This window comes from Triplophysa dalaica, chromosome 12 (assembly GCF_015846415.1).
Source record: "Triplophysa dalaica isolate WHDGS20190420 chromosome 12, ASM1584641v1, whole genome shotgun sequence".
Taxonomy (NCBI): domain Eukaryota; kingdom Metazoa; phylum Chordata; class Actinopteri; order Cypriniformes; family Nemacheilidae; genus Triplophysa; species Triplophysa dalaica.
In genome coordinates this window covers 5,780,584-5,807,087 of record NC_079553.1, presented here as the reverse complement: position 1 = coordinate 5,807,087, position 26,504 = coordinate 5,780,584, and the positions used below count along the sequence as shown (strand labels likewise).

The following is a 26,504-nucleotide window of genomic DNA, read 5'->3' as shown; positions in this document are numbered from 1 at the left end:
ACTTTGCACTTGCAATTGCAAATCAATTGTCTCCTCTAAACTGTGTATTAAGACCGTTAGTAGATATCTACAAATATTTTAAACTGTTCTGCATATCGTTACATTGTCAACAAAAAATAATGGTAACTAAAGATATTTGGTTAGCAGTTTGATTCATATTTTACTTTGTCAATCAACTCCCCCTACTGGAGAAATAAGGAACAGCAGGGGCGTAAAACTGCCGGGCGTAAAACTGCCTGGGGGCGCAAAACTGCATGCTCCAGGTCTGCAGACTCCCCATATAGTTAAAAGACTGAATTTAAGGCAATTAACACTATTGGACGGTAGATGGCGCAGTAATGCCTCCCTGGTAGGGAAGAGAGAGGCATCGTTTGCTCCTGGTATGGAAATGGTTAAACTGGCGGAGTTCACTCGCTTTCTCTCGTTGTCTCGAGTTGGAAAAAAACAGCGGCAACATGGAGATGCTGACCGGGGGATTTTTCTAATCGCCTGTCGGTGTCAATGACATGAGCATAATTGCTAAAACCTCAAACAATGACAGGAAAGCACCGCTACAATGCTGTAAACACTCCTGTCGCATAGACGATCTGCATTGCTGAGAAAATCGTTGTACGCGTGTAAACAGAAGCAATGCGCGGGGCGGACAGCAACGGCTCTGCCGTGATTGTGCTCTGCCTCCTGGGATGCGATATATGGACGACGGGCGCTAAAACACTGACGGAGTACAGCGATGCCAAAGGTATGAGACACGCCGTTAACATCCGTGAATGAATCACGTCTGTATGTGTTTACAAAGAGCTTGATAGATATGTTTATAAACTTTTCTTTGGCGGCTGCCATTGCCTGAGCTAACTGTTAGCAGTAGCTTGTCTATATTAACGAACAGAGTACCACTTGCTGTCCATAAACGGCAATGATACGAAAGCATTCATTAATGATTATTTATTCGTCTTTTTTCTATTTTATTGACAAGATTATTTGTATACGTCTGCAGTTAAATTGCGTTATCTCAAGTCTGTTTGGCAACAAGCATCACTGCAGCCTCCAACACAAATGTGTTTGTATTTTCAGAAAACAGTTTCTTTTGATAATGTTATAGTATTGTTTCTGTATATAGTTCTGATGAATAGCCCATTATTAATATTTAGGTTAACTTCGTATTGCTTTTCCTAACCACTTCTTCATTGGTCTGTATGAATAAAATGTTATAAAGCATGTTATTGGGCTATATCATCTATTCCAAACGTGGGCACAAGGAAACCCATCTCGATATCTCAAATCAGATTGATTTAACACCTTATGGATTGAACAGCCAGTTTGGTCTGTATCTGACAAGTCTAGTGTATTAATGTAAAGATGAACCCCCTTCTCCTTTTTGATAGACCCTCCCCCTCCATCCCTCTCTCTCCTGCTGATGAACACATGTAGGGTGTACAGATGGGTCTGTTTGCTCTCTCTTCTCTTTGGACAGTAGACTGGCACACTGTGTTTTGAGTATGCAAATCAGGGCTTTCCTGCTTTTTGTCCATGCTGTGCCACTTCCTTATCACTGGCGCCTGGAAAGAGAATGTTGTTTGTGAGGCCAAGACATATTAGTTTAAAGTGGTCTGGATCTTGGAATATAGTGCTTTCAGTTTTTAAATCTGTCATTAATGGGAATGTTGTTTTGGGATGCTGTGTCGGCTGTTGTATTTTAAGCTGTTTCAGTATGTTCAGTGGTTTTAGTATTTTAAATGTGTGGTTAAACTGACGTATACCTAGATTTTGAGAGTTTTACATAAATGTATGACTATATAAGCAGTAAAGTTGACATTTCATAGACATGGAATGCAATATTTAAAGGTTGTTGTTATACCAAAATTATTAAACCGTTCCTTAGGAATTAACTGAAAAATCTGAGGAATATATGAAAACAAATTAAACTAAGCTTAAATAAGAATACGTGCATCTTATAGCAACAGAAAACAACTTATAAATGACAAAACCACATTAAAAATACAAAAGTAAATGCTAATTCAAATATGAATGAAACTGAAAACAAAACTATAACAACTCTGGTACTTTGCCTAGCCGAATCAAACTTTGTATGTGTTGTAGATTTTCTTTTTAATTGTTTAAGCTTTGAATGTGTAGATGTTTAATGTCCTAAAATTAATATTTAAACTATTCTATAATTGAATGCGACTCTGTTTAATCAAAGGAAGTAATACATTTTTATAGCCAGCTTTAGACTTCAACTCCCATTTATTTCAGTCATTATACACGCTATTTACACCAATAACAATTACTTATTTGTATGTTTTAATAACCCACATTTTTGCAGTTCTGTTCATGCAGACAGCCTAATATTTACTGTAAACAGTTGTTTGTTGTCACACACCCAAATGTGAAGAGTAACTTAGCTCTCTAATAGTTTCCTACTTTAATGCGATGGCGCATAGAACAATAGGTTTAAAACAAGCCATGTTTTAGAGGCTGGGTGAGTCATAAAGACTGATAAAACGAATAAGTCCAGCATTCCCAACATTCATTATCTCTTATGGGGTTTTCTGTGTGTTGTAGCCTGTGGATTTTGATGTTGCTATGCGAAAACGGGATGAGGTGTGGACTCTGTTTGTTTGACCCTAGCATTTCAAAGCACTATGAGCACACGGGAGACCCCTGTTGTGCTGAATTTTTCATGGGGTCATGTTTTCAGCGGATAATCAGACATTTTCTCATCTCTGATTACCTCGACCAGACCATATCCCATGGGCAAGCCGGTCAGACAACTCTCTCTATCTTGCAAAAACTATTATAGCAGTCTAAATGTGACAGTTAATCTGTATCTTATAGAGGCTTGGAGAGTCTTAAATCTTAAACTTGCCATAAATACAGAGATAAACAGTACAGAATGAGGCTTGATGCAGGTCTAGGTATGTTCCTAGCAGTTACTACTGTAGGTCTGTCTTCTTAGCGTGTCTATTTTAGAATACATCCATCATCTGTCATTATGACACAAAGTAGTATTCAGTTCACTTATGTATAAAGTGTGGGTTTATGTTTAGTAACGCTTTTATGTTCAGCATGTGTTTGTGACTTATTGATTCAAGTGTAATGCATGTACTTGTGGTAATGCAAGTCTTGTGTGTGTTTTTTATGGCTTTTGTTTTTGTTCATGCATGTGTTTAGGGATGAAATGTAGAAAGACAGAAATGAACGAAATACTTGTAGATCTGATTTTAGACTTTTTCTCACACGATTTTTGTGTTTTCATGCTTGTGAAACATGATAATCCTAACGTGAATTTGCACAAAACAGCAGTCTCAACTTTAGGCATAGCTAGATGGACTGAATAAGTCTGGAGTTCTCTCATTCACACACACAGGCTGTGTGTCTCCTTTTATAGAGGTAGAGAGAGAGAGATAGAGAGAGAGAGAGAGAACCAGCCAGCCAGCCAGTCTACTTCACATCTGGAGAAGTCATTTTTCTGCTAAACTGAAAGACAAGCTTGTTTTACGTTTTATAATTTACCAAACATTTTTTTTACAACTTCTGAAACAATCAATGATTAACTTTGAAAGTGAAATTAACACTGTTTTCAAATGTCTAATAGCCATCAGCATTGGCAGAAATCCTTGCCTTTTTTAAATCAGGTCCTTTCTGTAAAACGTGATTTCTTCGGTAGCTGAAACAGAATTGGGATGAGACTGAAAAAAAACATGGTAATGAAAATTGTAATATGTAATGTAATATGTTTTTTTCTGTGAAATTGAACAGTAACTGATATTTTTTTCTTTTGTTAATGTATTAAGAACCTCAACATTCGCTTTGATGTCTGTACTAACTTGGTTTTTGTGTAAGTTTGTTGCTGTATGTGATGTGCAGAATGATACACTCTCACTGAGCTTCAGCGTAGCTTTTGTAGATTAAAGGTTTTTCTCTTTTCAAGAGCGCTCTTTATGTCAAAATGCTTTCTAGAAGTCCCAGAGAAGTCACGCTGTAACCTTGCATAACCTTGACAGATAATACTGTTTTTTTTTTAGATGATCAATAATATGGTTTCCTGGGGCATCCTTAAACCTTAGAAGCCAGAGCACATCATGCAGCATATTGACAGATGACTCTCTTCATTACAGCAAACAAGGTTCCGCTCTGGGGGTTAATGATGCCTACTGTCTGGTTCAGATTTAGTTCAGGTTGGGTATTAAATGTCTTTGTGACGTTATTCTACCATTGCATCAGGATTTGAGGTGATCTTAGTTTGTTTGAAGTTGACCCGAGGAGGACTTTAATGTCTAATGGAATGGAATAGTTCTGTCAGTGTTTAGTTACCCTGCCTTGTTCATGTAAACAAGTACTATTGTGTGATTAAATGGGTGCATTTAAATTTTGGAGTAAACTGTTCCCTTTAAATTCCTTTCTGGCACATGCTGTTAGATTAGTCTGGATGTTTTTGTTGTAGTGCACAGCTGTGAGGTGCAGAGAACGTCAGGGGAATGATAAAGTGAAATGTTGTGCTTACTGCTAACACTGTTATAATATGTTTTAATGAAGCAGTTAAAATAGCAGGTGCTCTTGTTAGATCAACAACACAACGCATTGAACATACAAGCTGGAAAACCAAAATCGTCACCTATAAGACGGATGGTCCAACCATTCCCCATTTCATCTCTGTGCCCTCCCTTTCCTTCTGCCTCCTGTCCTCCCCTGCAATGCAGCACCCTGCATTTTGTCTATGTGTGCACACTCTTACATAAAGACATCACTTATTATTATAGCTGGGATACAAGATGCTAGGCAGCATTTTCATCTCATATTCTTATGGAGATGTAATCCTCCTCTTTGGTATAGCCAAGTCATTTTTTTTGTATGGGGCTCTGTGGCTCAAAGCAAATGAAACCATTATGGCAGAGTATTATCTCTGCCAGGGAGACTTTTATGTTTTTTTGAAGGGACATGAAACACCGAAAGTAAATTCTGCTTAGTTTTGTTATAAATCTTTCCTAAAACAAACACAATCTATGTTATATATACAGTAGTAATATACCGACTCTCCAGCTTTGTAATGCCATTCAATTGGGTTCCATTGTGGGGTGAACTATATCTTCAACCACTAAGCCACAGCACCTACACCACATGGTATAGCAGTGATAAAAACATTAGAACGAGTGTGGTGAAGAGATGGTTGAAGCAGTTAGTGTTTAGCAGAAGTTTATTATTTAGATTGACCTACAGTGCACTAAATGCAGAGTCAGTCCCAATGGAGTAACATGAGGTTAAGAGTGTTCCCTAAGAGCTCAATGATGATTAAGCAGCTCAGATCTCAGTAATGGTTGAATTACACCTGCCCCTCTGCAATAACAGTCCTCAACTGGAAAATAAAGGACAAGAATATCGAAGTCCATATTGAAAAGCAGTATACAAAGAGGTGAGGAACAGTTTTAGGCTTGTTTAATGAATACTTCCCCAAAATGAAAATTATTTAAGAATTTATTCACCTGAACAAAAGCACATGCGCACCCATTGCCAACAAAACACAGACATCAGTTTCACTCACCGCATCGGTTCATGTCTGCCATCTTTTAGCGCTGGGACGGCTCCACTCATCAGTTTCAAACGATCTCTAAATCCAGCGTTATATCCACCGTTTATACAGCACACATCCCCCAAATGCAGTTAACAAACAAACACCTGAACTTCTCGAACATATGCTCTCTCTCTGTCTCCTGCACACAAGTGAAAGTGATGTCTGCGCGTGCTACTTCTCCTGCTCTCCTTGCTGCCGCGTGGGCATACCGGGTGCTTCTCCAATAAGGGACTAAGAAAAATTGTTACGAAACAGTTTTATTTGTTTGAAAAAAACTGTCAGAAACTTGGACGATCGCTGGTAGACTGTATCGAGCAAAGGAATACAACGTAATACGGGCAACAAGTTGACCATGTTAAGCACGAGTAGACGGCACGTTTAACATTGTAAAGTAGTCAGAATGCATAACAAAACCTACCCATACATGTGTGTGTGTATATATATATATATATATATAATGTATATGTTTTTTTATTTACCATTAATTTAATTATATATAAATGTTTTTCTTAAGTCTATGTCTTTGTGTGTGTTTTTATAAATACAAAATAAAATACACAGTACATTTATTATGTAAACACAAACTTTTATTTTGGTTCGCCGTTAATAGTATGACAGCCCTAAAAGGGGCACCCAGTTCTACTGACAAAGTTTCAGCTAAAATTGCTACATAGTTTATGCTTATCAAGTCAAGTGCTTTTCTCAAAATTAGTCGTGGGAATTACGCATTATACATTATAAATCCTGCTTTCTAAAGGTATGATGTAATAAGTCGTGTCATTAGTTTGATTGGTTCATGAGATCCAGAAATTCACTGGAAAATATTTATTTGTCTGGCTTTTATCAAGTGTATAGCCAAATCAATAAGAGACTGGTACAGTAATATATTTTTGAGAGAGGCAGCCAGTAGTTCACAGCATGTGTGTATCGTTCGGAAAGGGGGAGAATGGAATTCCCCGAGAGAGCTAGAGGAAAAAGCCATACACACTGAACAAGGCTTAGGAAAATAAAGACATGAGATTGATCTTTTTAGGTTAAACGTTAACTGTAGGCTCCTTGGAACTAAAAACCCTTTGCATGTGAACAGACGTTCCCGTTTTGTTTCATTTGTTATAATTACATCGCAGGATCCTCAAAAGACGTGACAGCTCTTGAATCATGTTCTTTGTATCAATCTGTCATGACGATGGGGCTGTTTTTATAGAGTCATTTATTCATGCCATTATACTACGGTTTGCTTGTTTAATTTGAAACAGCTGCTTGTTGAATTGGACATTGATCCGATCCTTCAGTCATGAAAGGCCTTTTCTGAGAAATTGATTTGTATTGTTTGTTTCCCCGGAATGTTCCAGCGTCTGTAGGTTTTTTATCAGTGTCATAATACTGGTAAGATTATATTGATTTCTTTAACTCTAAAATGGCGAAAGTTTTCTGATTTAGTCTATGGAAATCCATATGATCTGTATATTATGAAACCATAACATCTAATTCAGAGAAGGGTATTTAAAAAGAGCACCAGAGGTGAAAGGAACGGAAGATGATCTGGGCATCAGTTAGTCTGTATGGAGATTACTGTGGATGAAGAGATTGATCGGGCAGGATGACTGAAGATAGACAGCTTTATCGTCTCAATGCTGTACGGTCATTCTCAGTCAAGCTCTGGGAAAAGGAAAATAGTTGTTCATCACAGTGCCAAAAGTCAAATATTTACCTAGTGTAGGGTGACCGTGTTCCCTTCAGAGTGCAGGTTAACGTTTCAAAACCTGCTTACAGTAAACACACTCACTGCACCTGTGTTCTGAGAACAAGGAACAGGTGGTGTGGGTTTTCAATTTAAAATATATATATATCCGTGCATAACTTTGTGTTGGCTTCCAAAAGCAATTCTCTGTGGAAAATTTGAAGAATATTGTTGACAAAGTACCGTTGAAGTGGTCTGTATGATTTGTGCAATATATTTGAAATTTTCTCCACAGTTCTCTCACTGAGACAGAGAAGTGAGTGGGATAGACTCAACAAATACACCTTGTGATGGGAAGTTATGCAGTGATTAGTAAAAGTGTCCAATAAATATTACAAAGATGACTTTTCTGTTTATTAGTTTGTATGGACTCGACACATTTTGGTGTTCGTCTTAATTCCTTTCTGCCTCATGTTTAGGTTTTCAGGGTTGCATGCGCTGTTTTAGTCTGAGTCGCTTTACACACCGCTGTCAGGCTTTCATTGATAAATCACTCGGGAAGGAAGTGACATCATCTGAACAGCATTTAAACTTGCATGTGCGTCAGTGATTTTGACTGTTTTCCTGTGGGTTTCTGCTGGATTGCACATTGCTTTTTTTAGGTATGTTTTCAAACTTAATCCTGTAATCTAAACTCTTATTTAACAGGGAAATGCTGTCATATGTATATATTAGGATTGTGTGAAAGTATATCATTGCAGTTATAAATACTTTTTACAAATATCTTTGCACACAGAATTTAATGCAGGCTGCGGGATTATTATTATGTATAGACGGTTTCATTTTAACAACGTAAATAAACGTTACTGCCATGCACACATTTGTGACCCCCACTTCTAGCCTCTATGTGCAATGTGGTTGCAATGTGTTAAATTGATGTTAGACTCCGTTTCGCTTGTTCAGTTCTCACTCCTTGCTTGAGTGTTAAGAGATATATCTGTTTGTTGCTGGAAATGTGATTTTTAAAATGGAAAAATGTTGTTATTTCATTTTATAGCAGTCAGAAAACCATTTGAACGGCTGACAAATAATCGTCTTCAATCAGACTCGCACAGATATGTCAAATCTATTTAGTATTCTGTAAAACGCATTTTCTTCTCCGAATTGTTTACATGGAGCCGCACGAGTAAGAGCTGCATGAAAGTTTTCCAAAGGAAGTTTGTTTTCTGCAGTGGCTTCCTAAAGGATCCAAAGGTTCCTAGAGGAAGGAAAACCAGTCCCTTGTTTTCATTGGCTGAAAAACATACGGAGGGGGTTATGTGTGATTTTCCTGTTGAAGATTTCTTTGAAAATGGGGAGTGCCTGAAGAAAAATGTTTATTTTATTTTATGTAATTAGAAGGCTCATGCTTTATACAATAAATCACTTTCTTTGGTTGTTAGTTATGGATGTGTCTGAATGGCTGTTATGTGCGCTAATTGTTTTTGTCTTACATGAAGCTTAACTCCAATAAAATGCAGATTTAAGCCATCTTATTACACCGTATTTTAGTGAGGTTTCACAAAAGCCTCTCTTTGTAGTTGATCATTATTGTGTGTGTTGTGCTTTTGTGCAATTCATCATATAATAGATTTTTGCAAAATAAATGTAAAAACCTCAAACAAATTGCTCCTAATAGTTTTATAGGAAACATGACACTATCGCTCTAACTTTATGTTCTGTTTCTTGTACAGAGGTGGCGCTGAAGGTTCATCTAAGTGACGCCAGCACTCATCAGCCTCTCTCTGGTGTCACTGTAGAGATCTTCACTAACCACACCCCTGTTGCCTCAGATACCTCCGGTGCCGATGGCAACGCCTTTATCAGGTTTCCCTATCGTCTTGGCGATCTTTTTGTAGTCACGGCAACCAAACGTGGCTACGTACCCAACTCCATCCCATGGCAACCAGACAGGCTACCTGGTAATTTAAACATGTAATTTATTCACAATACCGGCCCCTATTGTTTCATTTGTTATATAGTTTCGTTGACACTAAGCAATACGTTTTAGGGACGTTTTTACAGCAATGTTTTTTTTTGCCACCCTAATGCATGCACGTATAGTTTGCTGTTGTTTGTTCTACAAACAACTAAACCGATAAGAGTCGGGTCTGATTTTGCTGCCTGTTTGAACAAAGCCAGATTTTTGTCTTTGAAGATTGTGTAAGTAGGATTGGTTAATCCTCCTGTAACACCAGGTGACTGTCACACTGTGGGTCAGATGGCACAGGGTTTAGCTGGAATGCAGAGCGCTTTCAGAAATAAATCAAATGTTCCATTACAGCTAATGAGATTAACCTACTAATAGTAGTACGCAGGTGTAAATACGTCTGTGCACACCCAAACACAGCAGGCCTGATCCATGACTTATATACTTGTGTCTCTGTTTACAAGTCTTCTCATCTCTGAGTCTGGATCTGCTACCTGAAAGAGCTGCAACTTTGATGGTGTATGATGACTTGGTGGAGATCGTCTCTGGATATCAAGGTAACAGTCGACTTATGTTTTATGTTTCAATTAGGGCAGGTTATGAATCAATTATAGTTGTTGTTAGTATTATGACATGCTTCACATGTTATGAGGCAGTCATTAAGATAGATGTCTTACAATATGTTATAGGCCAATTTGTACAAATAATATGCATTAATTATAAAATATACACATTTACTTTTAAAGAGACACACAGGACGAGAACTGGTAGTGAAAAAAATGTTGGAAACTTTTTCTTAGTCCTACAAAACATTACAAACTATTATAATTATGGAAACGGTGTATTAAGTTCAGTTCTGTCTATAGATTTCAACAAACCAATTGCTTGGTCAGCTCAGTTTTTTTTTGCACATGCAATCAAGCATTTCTTTTGTAGACCAGGGAATGAGTGTGTGTGTCAACATGTTCGCAATTACTACATTTTAGACATTCCATTGAAATGACATGTGTTTAAACATTTATGATGTAATTTGTCTGGATAATTCTCATGTGGTTATGTGTAATGAGACTCTTTCTATACTGTAGTCGACATGGCTATTTATTTAATTAATTCATTAAACGATCCAAGTGAGCTGTGATACCACAATGAAATGAGAAACAGTATGAACACACACACAAAGCAAGAATGATGGGAATCCACTTTTAAAATCAATCCTTCCCATTTTCGTCCCTTTTTGTTTTTTTCTACCCACATGTGTTCTTCTTAATCAATCTGCTTCATGCAATTTTTTTGTCTCACCTAAGACCAATGGTTGTCTACTACCTCTTATGGTAACCTGTCCATCAGTGTGTGTGATAGGAGACCGACATGTTTATGGCTCTCAGGAGACCACTAAGGCTGCACTTTCATTTAGAGCCATTCCCCAATTCTGTCCCTTGAAAACATTCATCACACACACATACCTATTACTCAGAGAGGTCCCATCTACTGTGGCATTTTGATATAACACAGGACCATTCTCACATGTGGACATTACATTTCCAATCTTATTTGAACCATCCAAGGAACCTGGGGAATAAAGTGAACAAATAAAGAGATTAAGAATTGGGAAGCAAAGGAATAAGATTACTTGTCTCTTGGGAATAAAAAGGCCCTTTGACAAGATTGTGGAAGCATTTAGGGGATTGCATTATGTCCATTCTGTCTAATGTTGTATCGGTTGTGTGGATGTCATTAACATAATTTAACTATTCATTATGTCATGTTATATATAATTCTACAGAGATGAGCTGAAATCACTTGCATTGTGGATCTCAGCCAGCAGTGTTTAGTAAACATCATTAAATAATGAAAACCTAATAATGCAAGGTTTATGTAAAGTTAAAGGCTAGTAGAGAGAACATCACACTCTTAGTGAACTAACAATAGCAGTCAATGAAAAGCTCCCACTATGAAGAACAAACGAGTGTGTGTGAGACATGTATCTGAATCGGCTGCTTGCCCTTATAATAAATGATGTATGTTTTACACTGAGGTTTGGCATGAGTGTGCGCACTATAGCTTAATGTCATGTCTATGGTATGTACAGTTAGCCACAATGGAAACATGATGACATCACTCTGAAGACCCACACTGTACTGCCTAGACTCCATCATCTGCTGATCAACTCTAAGGAGAGAAAGAGCATGTGATGAATACTGTGGTTGGGATCACAGACCTGCTGTAACGTGGTTGTTTCCTTCGTTTTATTTTTAGGTTCAAAGCTTCAGTTCCCGAGAAGAGCATTGAGTCTTCCTTCTAATGCAAGCTACGCCAACCTGACTGCTTTTCTCACCGTGAGCAGCACGTCCCGAGACACACAGTACTTTCCTTACCTGCAGGGTCTTCCTTCCAACTACACAGGTAACACGCGAAAGGATGTCAAGATCAAAGTACAATTGAATTTACATTATGTTCTTTAGATAAAAGCGTATTCAAAGTATACATTGAGTGTCCGTGTGGTCCCTGGAAGTCAAATCATGGTTGGTGAAAAATAGTGCACTTGTGTATATTCATAGTTCACTTCAAAATTTCACTTTCCATCCATAGTATTTTTTATTCTTACCGTGGAAAGTCAATGGGAGCATATTTTGAATTGTAGTTCACTCAAAATGAAAAATCTCACATGTATTTCTCAAGATATTATGAGAAAGTTTCAGTGTTTCTTTGTCCATACTATGGAGGTTAACGCACACAACCCACCAGTTTAGAATAACTAACATAGTTTTTCATATCTGTCAGCAAATTTTAAATGTTTCAAGTCTTTTAAATTGTTTTCAATAGTCCTTTCTATTCTGTTAGCTCTTATCCATAATCTCTGTTTCTCTTACATCCTCGGCCTTTCTCTCGTAGGCAGCGATCGAAAGTTTGAGTTGACTCCTATAGCGGCTATCAGTGTCCATCTTTTGGGCAGTGATGGGGCGGAGCTTCACATCAGTGAGCCAATCACCGTGAACGTGCCTCTTCCTGCAGACAGTGATCTGAAAGAGAATGATCACATCCCAGCCTGGAGATTTGACCCTAAACTGGGTGAGTTTATAACATGCATTTTTATAGCAGATATGAACTTAAATTACAAGATCACATAAACATATTAATAAAATCTTTATGTAATAATTTGTGACACGAGAGAAGGCTTGTATGTAAGAAAAGTCTTATTTTCTCGCCAGATTTCCTGTCTTCCTGATCTTTTAGGATGACTCAAAAGAAAGTGTTAAAATGTGGGAAATGTGCTTGAGTTTAAAGCTGCAAGGATGTTAATGAGTTACTGAAGTCATGGTGTGCAGTCAGAGGAAGAGGTCTTAGAAACTAAATCAATTGACTTTTGACACCAAATAAAAGTAAAGTAAAATTAAGCTCTTTAAATTGTATAACCCCAAAATTATTCCTTATTGAGGAGATAAATAGCTGACCTAACTGCAAATATTGCAACTATTTTATAAGATTATGTAGGTTTCCGCCAACAGTCTGGAAAGGGTTAATACTCATAATCAAATAACTCACAGACAGAATAATACATTTACATTTAGTCATTTGGCAGACGCTTTTATCCAAAGCGACTTACAGTGCACTTATTGCACTTAATACAAATCCTTGTCACACAATGGATTTTATTCCTTATCCAAGACTGGGTTTAATTCTACTGTACTTTTAATTTTTCCAGACATATTTTAATGTTTTAAAATCATACATGCTGCTTGTAAATGTATTGCTAAGCATTTTGAAATGTGAATGGTGATCCGACGTTATCGAAGATGATTTTGTGAAGGGCTTTGTTCCAATGTTTTTTATTATTGAAATGTTTCATCGCTTGTCCAAATGGCCTTAACTACACTTAACTTAATCATACACCACGACCTCATGAGAATGGAACATGGCTGAGAATCAAGTGTGAGAAAAGAGCAGCATCACAACAACCATTTATTATCAAACTGTAAATATCTGACATTCTTCTTAATGCAATATGCATTGCTGTTCTCCAGTTTTCTGTATTTAAGATTAAAAACCCTCTTTTCTGCTCTCTCTTTCTTCTTTAACAATTGTTGAAATGTTCATAGCACTTACAGGTTTTTTAAACTTAAAAAATGTAATAGTGTCCAACCGCAGAGGATACTGCTATATGCTGCAGCATTTGGCATGGCTGGAAATGCTGTCAGGTCTGAAAATGGGGTCCTAAATCTTTCCCAAAATTTCCTACATTCAGACATTAAAAAAAATTAGTTTGTTGTTTCCGTTTTCTTTTTTTTGCCTTCCAGAAATGCACCTTAATGGTGGCTTATTTTTTTTTAAATACTTTTTTTATTAATTCGCTTCATCGAATCTGATGTTTATGCAGTGATGGTCGATTTTTTTTTTTTTTTAGATTGACTATATTTAGATTTTACTTTTTAACATTTATAAATTTTATAATATACATTTTGTAGTTTGCTCTTAAATATTTTATTTATTTACTGCAAATAGAAATAATATTTTTATGAAATATCGGTTGAAATATTGTTTGTAGTTCACAGAATGAAACAAAAAGGATAATTTTACCTAATCACATACCCAAAAATAGTTAAAAATTGAAATGGTTTATCTTTCTGTGGCTGTAATAGAGTACAGTGTGTTTAAGCTATTAATACCAGTTATTTAACGGATCTTGATTGTTTCTTAGAGTTAATTTCTTAAAAATTTATCACCAGACTGTGTGTAGACTGCTTTGTTATCAAAGTTGTTTCCTAGCAGCTGGTTATAAACAGAGTAGAGAACAAGGTGGAAAACAGTGGTTGGGGCTAACTCGATTTCCTCTTTGAAGCAAAGAGATGTGAGCTGCTTTGTTGTGTGCAGTGTGCTGCGAGTTAGGGACATTAGTGAGTATAAAGACTAGATTGAAAAGCTCCTGGCATTCTACACCAAATAAATAAAGCCTTGTTCTTCAATGTTTTTGTAATGGTGTCTTATTTTAATCTGTTGAATGTTTGGTGTTCAACGCAAGTTAAATTTACCCCATAGTTAAATTTGGACTTGTCCTTCGTGCACTAGTAGTGGAAGTCTATGAGACAATGCATGCTTGACCTTTACAGCACCTGAAACATTTCTTTCAAATCCTTAATGTTATGTTTTTTCTAGGTTGGTGAACAATTTGTCATTATTACTGCTTTGACGTAAAGTGTATCCCTATGGTTTTATGATCTGGACTAAGTGTGTTTTGTGGTTACCTCAAAGCAAGATGAATTGAATCAAAGGACATGCATTAAAACCTTGTGTAAATATATTTTGAAATGCCATAGACACCTTACGTAAGAGCACAGAGCACAAAGTGGTTTTAAACAAAGCTTTTTTCAGCTGACAGATTGATAGATTGCACCGTTCTGCATGAGACTTCATTGTGAGCGTGTGGGAAAATGTTGCTGTGACATTTGTGTGCCGGGCAGTGTGTAGGTGCAAACAGCCACGTGTGAATACAGGTTAAGTGATCGTGTGTCAGCACACTGTGTTTGTGACGTGTAGTCTTCAGTTTTGTGCATGTTGTCCCTGTAATTATGTTATCTACCCCATGCAAACGGGCTTTTCTTTCTGGCCTTCTGTAGATTTGTTGCACTTTTTATATATTATTTAAGACGGGCTTCCACTGCCATCAGGAGGCCATTGAGAAAATTGCCGTCACCTAATGCAACATTTTATTTTGGTATCATCAGCATTTTTGAATAAGATTTGAAATCTTAATATTAACTTTGAGAATGGATTTATAAAGGAAATTAAACCTGTTAATGGGGAAGTGGATAACAGCCCATATTCAAATCCAGACAGAGGCTCTGTGACATGCGGTGGAAATTATATTGAGTGCACTGTAAATATTAATAAACAGGAATGTGAGGTGAAGGTAGTGTGAGTAGTTTTCACAGCACATAATATCTAATATTTATTGATTTGGACACATTTATTTAAAAGCCTGAAACCCCTTGCGTATGCTTGTATTTTGCATTGTCTACATTAATATTTTCTTTAACAACAGATTAAGTATAACAATTAGATTTGTTCGCAATGAAATCTGACCTTTTGTGCAAAAAAGCTTAAATGATGTATTTGATTAACTGAACACGTTAAATAGTAAAAAAAAAAAAATGTTAAAGGTTCGAAAAAAGGTTAAATTGTTCGAAATTTAGTGGCATTTAGCATTGCTTCTTTGTCGAAGTAGATAACGTGTTTACGAAACGCGCTCTGTAGATCAGTTTGTCCGTTTAGGGCTACTGTAGAAACAACATGGTGAATTCCATGCAAGGGGACCCGTGGTGTATCTTCAGTAGATAGAAGCAGCTCATTATAAGGTCATATAGAAACATAACGTTTATTATGTAAGGTCTTTATACACCTCTGAAGACATCGTTACTGTATGTATGTTGTATGTATTTCTGTCAATTTATCCTCCTAAAAATGACACATTGGACCTTTAACATTTTTGAATCCTGAAACCCCCAAGTTTTAATATGATCTCAGACATTCAGACCTCACCTTTATATCTGCTGACTGTGTGTTTTTCTGTATCTGCAGGAGCTTGGCTGAAGAGCAATCTGGGACGTGTCCATTGGGAGGGGAAGCAGTTAACTCTCACATTTACAGCCCCTCAGCTTGGTTACTGGGTGGCAGCCATGTCTCCTATAAATACAGGTAACACTAGTTCATTTCTGTGCATTTCAGTTTCTTATTCAGTTGGCTAATTCTTTAATTGAAGATGACTGTGCAATATCTGAACTTTTACTTGGCCATTAATGCCCAGAGAGGAGCCTGATGGGCTGGCGTACAAGTACTGCAGCAGACAGATTTATTGAATTGTGCATTCGTTGGCATATTCACTGTGCTATTTATATCATATGAGAAAATGTGGGGAATTTCAGCACAAACTGATGTCAGTTGTCATAAAAAAATCTATGGACGTAAATGGTGGAATGAACTTATGCTGAAGAATATGTTTGTGTTCTGTTGTAGGTCCTGTTGTGGCAAAGGACATCAGCACTTATCATACAGTCTTCCTGTTGGCCATATTAGGAGGCATGACCCTGATATTGCTCTTCCTGTTCTGTTTACTGCTCTATTATTGCAGGTGTGTCTTTATTTAACAGAGGAAGCACAAACAAATATGCGAAGTATACGTTTTTGTGATGAATTTTTATTCCAAATGTTCAGTTGAACATGTTTCTGTGCTTTCAGGAGAAAGTGTTCCCGCTCGCGGCCCACCCACAGGAAGTTCACTCTATCCTCCGCTCTAGATGCTTCTAAACGAGATCAGGCTACATCTATGTCCCACCTAAACCTCATCAATGAGACGCACCTCGACCACAATGGGGCAGAGCCAGACATGCACACACCTATGCTTAAACCCACCCCCTACGACTCCTCCACCAATGAGCTGGCAGCTTCACGGGATGAGCTCCATAGCCGAAGATCAAACCACTACAAGCGTTCGGTAGAAATATTTAAGCACAAATCAGCTTCTTCAAACAATCCTTCCGAGGGCTACGATTCCCCTGCAGCACGCGGGGAGTACCGGCGTAGCTACGCCTCCATCACAACTTCATCCGTTCATCCCCTCCACATGTCCGTCTCGTCATCATCGCCCCACCCTTTACATTACACTGCCTCAGCTGGACGTCTGTCTTTGGAAAGCAAGTCGAGTCTACGTGATCCACGTCTCTCTCCCGTTTCAGCGACATCAACACGTCCCACTGGGTCACCGGAAAGGGAGCTGGGAATTGAGCGGCGACAAGTCGAGTATATGCTTTCTCGCTCTGTAGACCACCTGGAGCGTCCTGCCCCCCTTCCAAAACCCGGAGCTCTGCTCTGCTGTACTTCTGAACTACATGTCAGCCAAGGCGAAGAAACCTACCGCAAGGCCCGCCCCACGCTGGTCATCCCCGCCCACTACATGAGACTACCGGGGACACACCCGCTTTCAGGCCAAGCGCTTCTTTTGCAGTCAGACGAACAGAGCGAGTTGGAAAGCATTCAGGCGGAGCTCAGCGCGTGCCATCAGCCGCAGGGACAGACGCCCCACCAATGGGGTAAAGCAGAGCAGGGAGGAGAAACACAAGAAGCAGGGGACGACCAAGGAGGCGGAGGGGAGGAGTGGACGTTGCAGACGGCAGCTCTTCCCGCAAATCTCTCCATTCCCAACTCTCTCAGTCAGGGGGGAATTGATGTTGTGCAGATGAATGGAGAAGATCAGCTCCTAGCCGAAAAGACTTTGATGGAACTTAGGGGAGGAAAGCCCCTCCCTCACCCGAGAGCTTGGTTCGTGTCATTGGACGGCAACTCCAACGCTCACATCCGTCATTCATATATCGACCTGCAGAGGGCAGGATGCAACAACAGTAGTGTGGGCAGCAATGATGCCAGTCTGGACTCTGGGGTCGACATGAGCGATCTCACTCCGGGACGGCGCGTACGCGACCCTGGCAAACATGCGGTCAAAGGAAGAGATGCAGCTCAGCCTGTGGTCAGATATCCACCTTTGGTGTCGGTAGAAGGTTCATACGCTAATGGTACCAGTAGCTCACCTTCAGGTCAGCAGCCCCGAAGAAAACCCTGTTGGGCCTTTGTTGCAGGAAGAAGAGAGAGAGGAGGATGGGGAGGAGACTCCATCGCCTCCATCTCTCCATCTTCCCCCAGAGCTTCCTTCACCACCTCCTCTTCCAGAGCCCGTGGATGAGACGGGAGACGGCAGGTGAGACACCAGAGGAGGCAGAGACATTCAATGAAGTTTTTAGGACTGAAGATTCTCAAATGCACACAAGCAGTAGCTGCCCAAACAACCTGGTCGTCCCTGATGATGGCGGTGAGGATGAGACCAAGAAGAGTCCTTGGCAAAAACGGGAGGAGAGACCCTTAATGTCCTTTAACCTGAAATGACAACATTTTTCCCTTGATAGACTGTTAAAGGGAGTTGCCTTATGAGCACAGGTCTGTGTGTGGCTCTTTGCCGTGATAATAAACGCCAAGCAAGCCATAGCACAACTTTTTTCGGAGCAGCCTCACGTTTGGAAGTGAGAACTGATTTAAGAAATGCAAAAACACAGTTAAATGCCATTACAAGACTTAAACTGCTGTTACTTTTATATTCAAGCAAAAATATTGCAGATCAATGGCAATGCAAGCCATTGTATCGGTGGAATGTTGATTAAGCTTTATGAAATGCTGCTGTTTTTGAGCAATATGACATCTAGTGGCAACATGTGTATACGCTTCAGAAAGTGTACACCAATAGTGTTTCCCAGCACTTATTTTGGGCTGACTGGTGGAATGTCTTCCCCATCTGATAATGTTGTTAAACATGATATTAAACTTCTGTAAATGGGATTATTTTGCCTCACAATCAACATTTCACTTTTTTAGTTCTTTCATGGACTTACGCATACAGGTAAAGCTTGCGAGACCAAATATGTTTGCATGATGCAACATGAATTCCTGTCAATCATTTATTATTGCTGTGTTGAGCACAGATTCGCAAATGTCCCTTTCCTCCAATCATTGGTTTTCCATCACAGTAAGACTTTGCAATATGAAGCTGTGTCGATGCGCTTCAGACCTGCCTTGAAGAGAAAACAGCTATGCATTGCTTTAAAACTGAAGGATCATGTAGTCTTTATTTTAACCACTGTATTGTTATGTATTGTTCAGTTATTTTGGTAAATGTTTAATTCAGGTTTTGTTTTTTTTCCTTTGGAACTGCCTTAGTGTGTGAGTGAAGTGGACTGCAAAGAGCTAGATACACACACATTTGAACACACGCTCACACGAAACCGCCACCAGCTTCTCCTTCCTGATTTTTTTACTTAAGTGCCTTTTTTAGCAATCATTTCAATCCAGCGTTGTTTCCTTACCTCTTTTTTAATCAGTTTGTGTCATATTAAGGTTTTTTTACAATGTGTTGACTCTATGTAGCATTACACTCCTCCTGCCATTGATCACATTGAGTGTTTGTGTGTTTTGATGTTATACTTGGGTGTATGTTCATTGCATCTGTGTGTCTTCTCAAGACATGCTATGCAGCGTATGTACTTGTGTAGGACTGAAAGAAATGTGTCATGTTTGAAAGCGATAGCTTGTTGCCAAGGTAACCACTAGGAATGAATACTTATGTCATTTAGCTCTTCAACAATCTCTTTTGAATGTCTGGACTGGTTGCTTGTATGCAGGCCTATTATCCAAATAAAGCCAAAAATCTAATGAACAATTTTCCAACCATCACTTTATGTTGATTAAATTTGTGATTAAATAACTTTTGATAGATATCCACTGTTTTGTTAAAGGTGGTGTGTGTAATATTTAGAAGGTTCTTTTGACAGAAATGCAATATAGTAGACAAAACTATTTCTTCAGAGGTGAATAAAGACCTTATATAATGAAGCGTTTGCTATTTCAATCTACATACACCGCGGGTCCCCTTACATTGAAATTGCCATATTGCTTCTACAGTAGCCCTAAAGGACGAACAGATTCTACAGAGCGTGTTCCTCAAATATGTTATCAACTTCCGCCATTAAGCAAAAATGGTTTGTCCTGTGACAGCCACCGTAGCGCTTCAAAAAGGGAGAGGAAAAACAGATAACTTAAAAATCTTGTTTTTTTATGGTGCATTCCAAGTAACATTCATCAAACTGCAGTTTAGTTATATAAAGTAATAATTACTCAAAAAGTACAGCTGACTACAGAATAAAAACATAACCGTAAAAACTCATTGATTTTAGACTAATGAGTTGACTGTTTTTGTAAATTAGCTATTTAAAAGCAACTTAAGGAATTGAGAGGTAAAGCGGAACCTATAGGTTTCATGTTACCACTGGTAAACTGTCCTAGCCTTATAGAATATATAAACCCATACAATTATATAGTGAATTAATATAGTCAGGGTGAAACAAACCAGAGCAATGTAAGTAAATTAAAGCGATACGTAAACACGGTGATACTTGTTTCAGGTAAGAATTTGTAATTGTTGTGAATTACTCCCATCCTGTATACATTTCTTTGTTTGGTTGAACACAGAGAAAGACATTTGAAAGAATTCTTGTAACCAAACCGTTCCTGGCCACCATTGACTACCATAGTAGGAAGAAAATGACAAAAGTGCGTTAGAACTGCTTGCTTTCCTACATTCTTCAAAATATCTTCTGTGGTGTTTAATAGAACAAAGACATCTATAAAGCATGTTTTCCTATGGGGGCCAAGAACTGTTTGGTTACAGGCATTCTTTCAAATATCTTTCTCTGTGTTCATCAGAACAAAGAGATTTTTACAGATTTGGATAAACTTGAGTGTGAGCAAATGAAGACAGAATTGTGACCCTGGATCACAAAACCTGTCTTAAGCAGCACAGGAACAATTTTAGTAAAAGACAAAAATACATTGTATGGGTCAAAATTTTATTTTTTTCTTTTATGCCAAAAATCATTAGGATATTAAATAAAGGTCATATTACATGAAGATATTTTGTAAATTTCCTACCTGAAATACATAAAAAGTTTATCTTGATTGGCCACAGTGACCCTGATTAACAACTTCAAAGGGAATTTTCTCAATATTTGGATATTTTTGCACTCTCAGATTCCAAAATTTAAAAGGTTGTATCTCAGCCAGATATTGCCCTAATGTAGCAACTCATACATCAACAGAAATCTTATTTATTCAGCTTTTCAGATTAAGTAAACATCAGAATTTTGGAAAAATTGACCCATTAGACTGGTTTTGTTGTCCATGGTCCCAATTTTCCTTTTTGGGTGAACTTTCCCTTTAAGAAACTAAATTACTGCTAAATCACAAACAAGTATAGCGATCTTTAAGTAAAATTACTTTTTTGTGGGACAAAATATAAAGGAGCTTAAAGAAGCTTATGTAAATTCAACTTTTGTATCTAATATTTAACAACAACAAAATATTACAAATGTTAGTATTTCAAGGAATGAATCTGAGGATTAAAGGGAAAATGTAGTCTTAATCTTGTTTGGTTACCAAACATTCTTCAAAATATCTTCTTTTGTGTTCTGCAGAGCAAAGAAAGTCATACAGGTTTGGAATTACATGAGGGTGCGTGAATGATGAATGATGGATGAACATTCATTTTAGTCTCATTGGTCATGTTAAGACAGACATCACAACATACTACTGAAATTATTGTATAATATTCACATAAATACAAGTCTGATGATAACCACTACCATAAAGGTCACATCAGACAGAGATAGCACATAAATCTCCAATCCAAGCAGTGTTAATAAAATGTTTTCATACTTTTTTGTAAAAAAATATATAAATACAATCAATGTGCTTTAGTTTAAAATAAATTAAATCCTATATTATTTTGACTGACGGGCCCATCATTTACAGTAGTTGTAAGTAGGCTAATCGGTAGACGGTGCTGTTTTTCGCGGTTTTTATTGACTGCTTTTGGTCGTGAGGATTTGCGGTAGATTCATCCATGATGGCGGAGGACAGCGAGTCCGCGGCCAGCCAGCAGAGCCTGGAGCTGGACGACCAGGACACCTGCGGCATCGATGGAGACAACGAGGAGGAGAATGAACACATGCAGGGGTAAGGACACGAGCACATGAATGCAAGTGTGAGCACATGACGGCGAGGTTTCTCTTTGGCGACCCGTCGTCGTGTAACCGCTCAAGTGATGTAAACAAACGGTTAGCTTAGCAACCAGGTAATCGGATGGGAATTGGTCCATATTTTATAACAGCCTACTATTTAAAGTGCTTGTTTAATAGTTGCATTACGCATATATTTGTTTTAAAACACTTAGATACGTATAAATATGTAGTTAACGCGACGGGTCGGGCTAAATCTAAATAGTTAACGTTAGCATAGCTCCCTTTAAATGAATGTGAAGGATGTATGCGCGTTCAGCAGTCAAACGCGCGCTTTTCAGAAAGTATACTATATGGGTCCTTCGGGGATTTGAAACCCCTTTTTTTCATTTTGATTATGGTAATGGAAAGCATCTATGAACAATACAACCAGCTGCAATATCGTGGATTGTGATGATGTCGGATCCAGGAATACCAGTTTCCCTGTTGTCAGGCAGACCAGCGTCTCTCAGGCCCATAAAGTTTGACATGCTTGTATTAACAGACTCGTGTTTTATAGGTTTCATGGTGCAGTCACCGCCCAGGCCGTCGTTATCGCATCACTGGACACCTTGGTGTTTTGCATGTCTGGCTGATGTTTTGCGTGGGAATGATTTCCATACGGGATCGTATACATGTCGGGGTGTGGTAGATTAAAGCTCCTGTGATTTTGTTAAGGAGTCCTGGAGGAGATCTTGGTGCAAAGAAGAAGAAAAAGAAACAGAAGAGGAAGAAGGAGAAGCCAAGCTCAGGAGGAACCAAATCTGACTCTGCCTCTGATTCTCAGGAGATAAAGGTTTGAAGCGCGTTAAGAATTTTGTAATCGGATGTTTGTTCTGTAAATCTCTCATTCCCTTTGTGAAATCGCAGGGAGATTTATTAAAGATCATTCACGTGACTGATTTCCTTTGTTTCGCTCTCAGAACCCAGCCATTCCCATGCAGAAGCTGCAGGATATACAGAGAGCTATGGAGCTTCTGTCCACCTGTCAAGGTCCAGCCAAAAACATAGACGAGGCCACAAAGCACAAGTACCAATTCTGGGACACTCAACCTGTGCCCAAACTGAGTGAGTCGTGCATTACAATCGGTTTGTTTGCAACATCACAAATGTAAGCTACTTGCGACGCTCAGATTATTTGTCGAGCCGTGTGTCATTTTATTCATCCTGCAGTAATCCTGCACCAGTGTTGCATTCAGCAAACAAATCATTATTCAACATTATTCATTGTGTTGAGAAAACACAAGCTCAGCGTGGATTAAATCAGTTGCTGGTGCTTTTCAAGAGTGGGGAGGTACAAATGTGTACCACAATCTCAGTTATTGGCCGTTTGCTAAAGCGTCCGGTCTATTATAGAGCTCATCTAATAGAGCCACTGGACTTCCAGCAAACTGGATAATATTGTATTGATTGAAAGGCCAATGTCTGTTAAACAATGAGGCGTTAATTCCCTGTTCTATTGCAGATGAGGTAGTGACAACTCATGGGCCAATTGAGCCAGATAAAGAAAATATCAGACAAGAGCCATATTCCCTCCCACAGGGATTTATGTGGGATACACTGGATCTCAGCAACGCTGAAGTGGTATGTAAATATGTGTGTGACAGAGAAAGAGAGAGCGTGTGAAACATTGGCTTCCTTTGAAGCACTTATGCAGTATATACTGAATGCAGAAATGGCCTACACAGTGTCATATTAGTTGAGGTATTATATCATCTTATGCAGTCAAAAGTTTGACATTCATTCTTTTCTGTTTTGTAGCTGAAGGAGTTGTACACTTTGCTGAATGAAAATTATGTTGAGGATGATGACAACATGTTTAGATTTGACTATTCTCCTAACTTTCTGAAATGGTAAGTTATCAAGTCTCTATTTATGTTTAACATGACAAAACGTCCACATTTATCCTACGCTGCACCCAATTCTTCTCTTCAGAGATATCAATTTCAATATGCCTTAAGCAAAGTATTTGCTGACTATCACACTTTGCATGCATTTTAAATGACTGTTTTGAGGCTCATCAGTGCGTCTGCAATTCCTCAATATTAGGGCATTACGTCCCCCGGGTTGGCTGCACCAGTGGCACTGCGGTGTCAGGGTCTCCTCAAATAAAAAGCTGGTTGGGTTCATCAGTGCCATTCCTGCAGACATCCACATCTATGACACGTGAGTTAAGGCCGTGTCAGCTGAGAATTTATATTGCTTTTCATCTAGGCTTCACTAAATCACTCATTCTCATTATGCTTTAAGGTTGAAGAAGATGGTGGAGATAAACTTCCTGTGTGTACATAAAAAACTGCGTTCAAAGCGCGTCGCACCCGTCCTAATCCGAGAGATCACGCGGCGGGTGAATTTAGAAGGAATTTTCCAGGCTGTATACACTGCTGGTGTGGTCCTCCCCAAACCTGTGTCCACGTGCAGGTACCGAACCGCAACACAGCGCAAGATTAATTGAATTATTTTATAGAGATCTTGAATTTGTTAGTATCTGTCTTTGTGTAGGTACTGGCATCGCTCTCTAAACCCCAGGAAGCTAGTAGAGGTAAAGTTCTCCCACCTCAGCCGAAACATGACGCTACAGCGAACAATGAAACTCTACAGATTACCCGATGTAAGTCTAATTGTTACATAAACACGTTTACATGGGGAGTTAAGCCATAATCATGGAGTTTATCTTCTAATTCTATCTTTTTCTTCTTGTAGAGTACACGTACCCCTGGTTTGAGGCCGATGGTAGAGGGAGACTTGAAGCAAGTGACTTCGCTGCTGCAGAAATACCTGAGCAAGTTTCACCTGCGACCCGTGATGTGTGAAGAGGAGGTCAAGCACTGGTTCCTACCACAGGAAAATATTATTGACACTTACGTAGTGGAGGTACCCGGTGGGAGCATTCACAAAAACGTACAAAACTGCCGCGGCTTATTTACGGTTTAATCATGAGTTTCATATCTTGTTTTAAGGGTTCTGGTGGGCTGCTAACAGACTTCATCAGCTTCTACACCCTGCCATCAACAGTGATGCATCATCCTCTGCACAAAAGCCTGAAGGCCGCTTATTCCTTTTACAATGTCCATACAGAGACGCAGCTCATAGACCTGATGAATGACGCTCTCATCCTAGCCAAACTGGTAGGATCACAAGTAAACGCATGCTCAGAGGAGCTCAAGAAAAACACACAATACTTGGCATTAGTTTTAAAATGTATTGTAAGAATATTGAAATTCATATTCTTTTCTTTTGGGGGCATGTTTCGGGATGACAGAAAGGTTTTGATGTGTTCAATGCGCTGGATCTAATGGACAATAAGACTTTCTTGGAAAAACTCAAGTTTGGGATTGGAGATGGTAACCTGCAGTATTATCTGTACAACTGGAAATGCCCCCCGATGGAACCAGAAAAAGTGAGTTATACAAAATTCTTTGCATTACATGAATGTTAAAATAACAATTATAAGCAAAATTAATAATGATTAATCATTTAGAAGTTGAAAGAATCCAAAAATGTGATCATCACCAAAGACCTTGGTATTTTTTTTTCAGTGTGATTTAATTCAATTCTCCATCCTCTCCAGGTTGGTCTTGTTTTACAGTAACTGGCTGCTTCACTGTGGATGCTGAGGGACTTAAAGGTCCATCTCCGATTCTCTGATTTGGACTTAGTCTACGTAAAGAGGAAAAACGGACATCCATTCAAAGTGAATGAGTTATGTTGTGCAGCTCTCTTAGGTCTTGTTGCAGTTATTGAGGGGTCTCCCTCTTTTCTCTTTGTCTTTGACTCTCAGAGAATGTGAGAAATATTATCAATGTCAAACACATCCACAAGCTGTATACACATGTATTTCCCTTAACATGAAGTATCCTCTCTCAGACATACGTTTAATTCCATGTTTTGTTTCTGTTCATTTGTTTTGTATTATGAAGGTGCGTTGATACATTTGTGTGAATTTGCAAGCTGTACATTTAATGCCAGATATTTATTACGTATTGTGTGGTTAACAATGGACCAGGAACAGGGGGTTGAAATCCAAAGTCTTTTTTATGGAGCTGCCTTTTGCCGTTTGTAATTCCTGCTGTCAGTGGGAAAGTGAGTTAATGTAATGTGTGGACGAATGTATTCCATTTTGAAGCACGCCATGAACATGTTTATAAAGGGCCAGAATGCTCGGAGTTACATTTTTAAGAATTTCGTTTAAGAAAATGTTTTGTTTAGGTTTGTGTGTAGAATTACGAATGCGAGTTCTTTTCAGTTTTCTGTAATGAAGGTGTGATTGTTTCTCATTACATAGCCTCACCTCCATTTTCATTCTTAATCATTTAGTGTTTTTAAATTATTTTTTCAAAACAACAATTCTTAAAAATTGTATTTTAGTTACATTTGTTTTGTCAGTATTCATTGAAGAGACCATAACCTCATCTGAATGGTGCATTTGCTACAAAGCCCTGGTGATTTTCTATATTTAAGCACAAGGAGAGCTGAACAATCGTGTACGTTATTTTGATAACCGGCGGCCAGAAAAGCTTGCTCGCTGTTTAGCTGGCTGTCAGTTACAATCACTGTTAGGTGAAGCATTATAAAATGTGAAAAGTTGTACTATATAGCAAATACAGATTTTGAGTTACTACAGCCTGTCATGGTTTGCAA

The 26,504-nt window shown here is 38.5% G+C and overlaps 2 protein-coding genes across 2 annotated transcripts; both read left to right on the top strand.

Moving 5' to 3' along the window:
- The first annotated feature begins 295 nt into the window (after positions 1-295).
- Positions 296-19,624, top strand: fam171a1 (family with sequence similarity 171 member A1). The gene is given in 9 exon segments (XM_056762986.1): positions 296-739; positions 8,984-9,211; positions 9,684-9,776; positions 11,476-11,622; positions 12,112-12,288; positions 15,793-15,909; positions 16,228-16,342; positions 16,450-17,799; positions 17,801-19,624. Coding segments are annotated over 9 exon segments (2,502 nt in total). The 5' UTR covers positions 296-630; the 3' UTR covers positions 17,967-19,624.
- A 2,041-nt stretch (positions 19,625-21,665) lies between these two features.
- On the top strand, positions 21,666-26,234 carry nmt2 (N-myristoyltransferase 2). Its single transcript, XM_056763221.1, has 12 exons — positions 21,666-21,822; positions 22,542-22,659; positions 22,787-22,931; positions 23,329-23,447; positions 23,625-23,716; positions 23,913-24,029; positions 24,114-24,284; positions 24,366-24,474; positions 24,567-24,737; positions 24,824-24,991; positions 25,126-25,263; positions 25,435-26,234. The coding sequence occupies exons 1-12, from the start codon at positions 21,710-21,712 to the stop codon at positions 25,453-25,455; spliced, it is 1,482 nt and encodes a 493-aa protein (XP_056619199.1). The 5' UTR covers positions 21,666-21,709; the 3' UTR covers positions 25,456-26,234.
- The last annotated feature ends 270 nt before the right edge of the window (positions 26,235-26,504 follow it).

What these genes read in the sequence shown, in the direction of transcription:
- nmt2 (XM_056763221.1), top strand. Translation starts at nt 21,710, where the DNA reads ATGATGGCGGAGGACAGCGAGTCCGCGGCCAGCCAGCAGAGCCTGGAG. An exon ending in GAGAATGAACACATGCAGGG is followed by an intron (nt 21,823 to 22,541) that starts GTAAGGACACGA and finishes GATTTTGTTAAG; the next exon opens with GAGTCCTGGAGGAGATCTTG. An exon ending in TCTCCTAACTTTCTGAAATG is followed by an intron (nt 23,717 to 23,912) that starts GTAAGTTATCAA and finishes CCTCAATATTAG; the next exon opens with GGCATTACGTCCCCCGGGTT.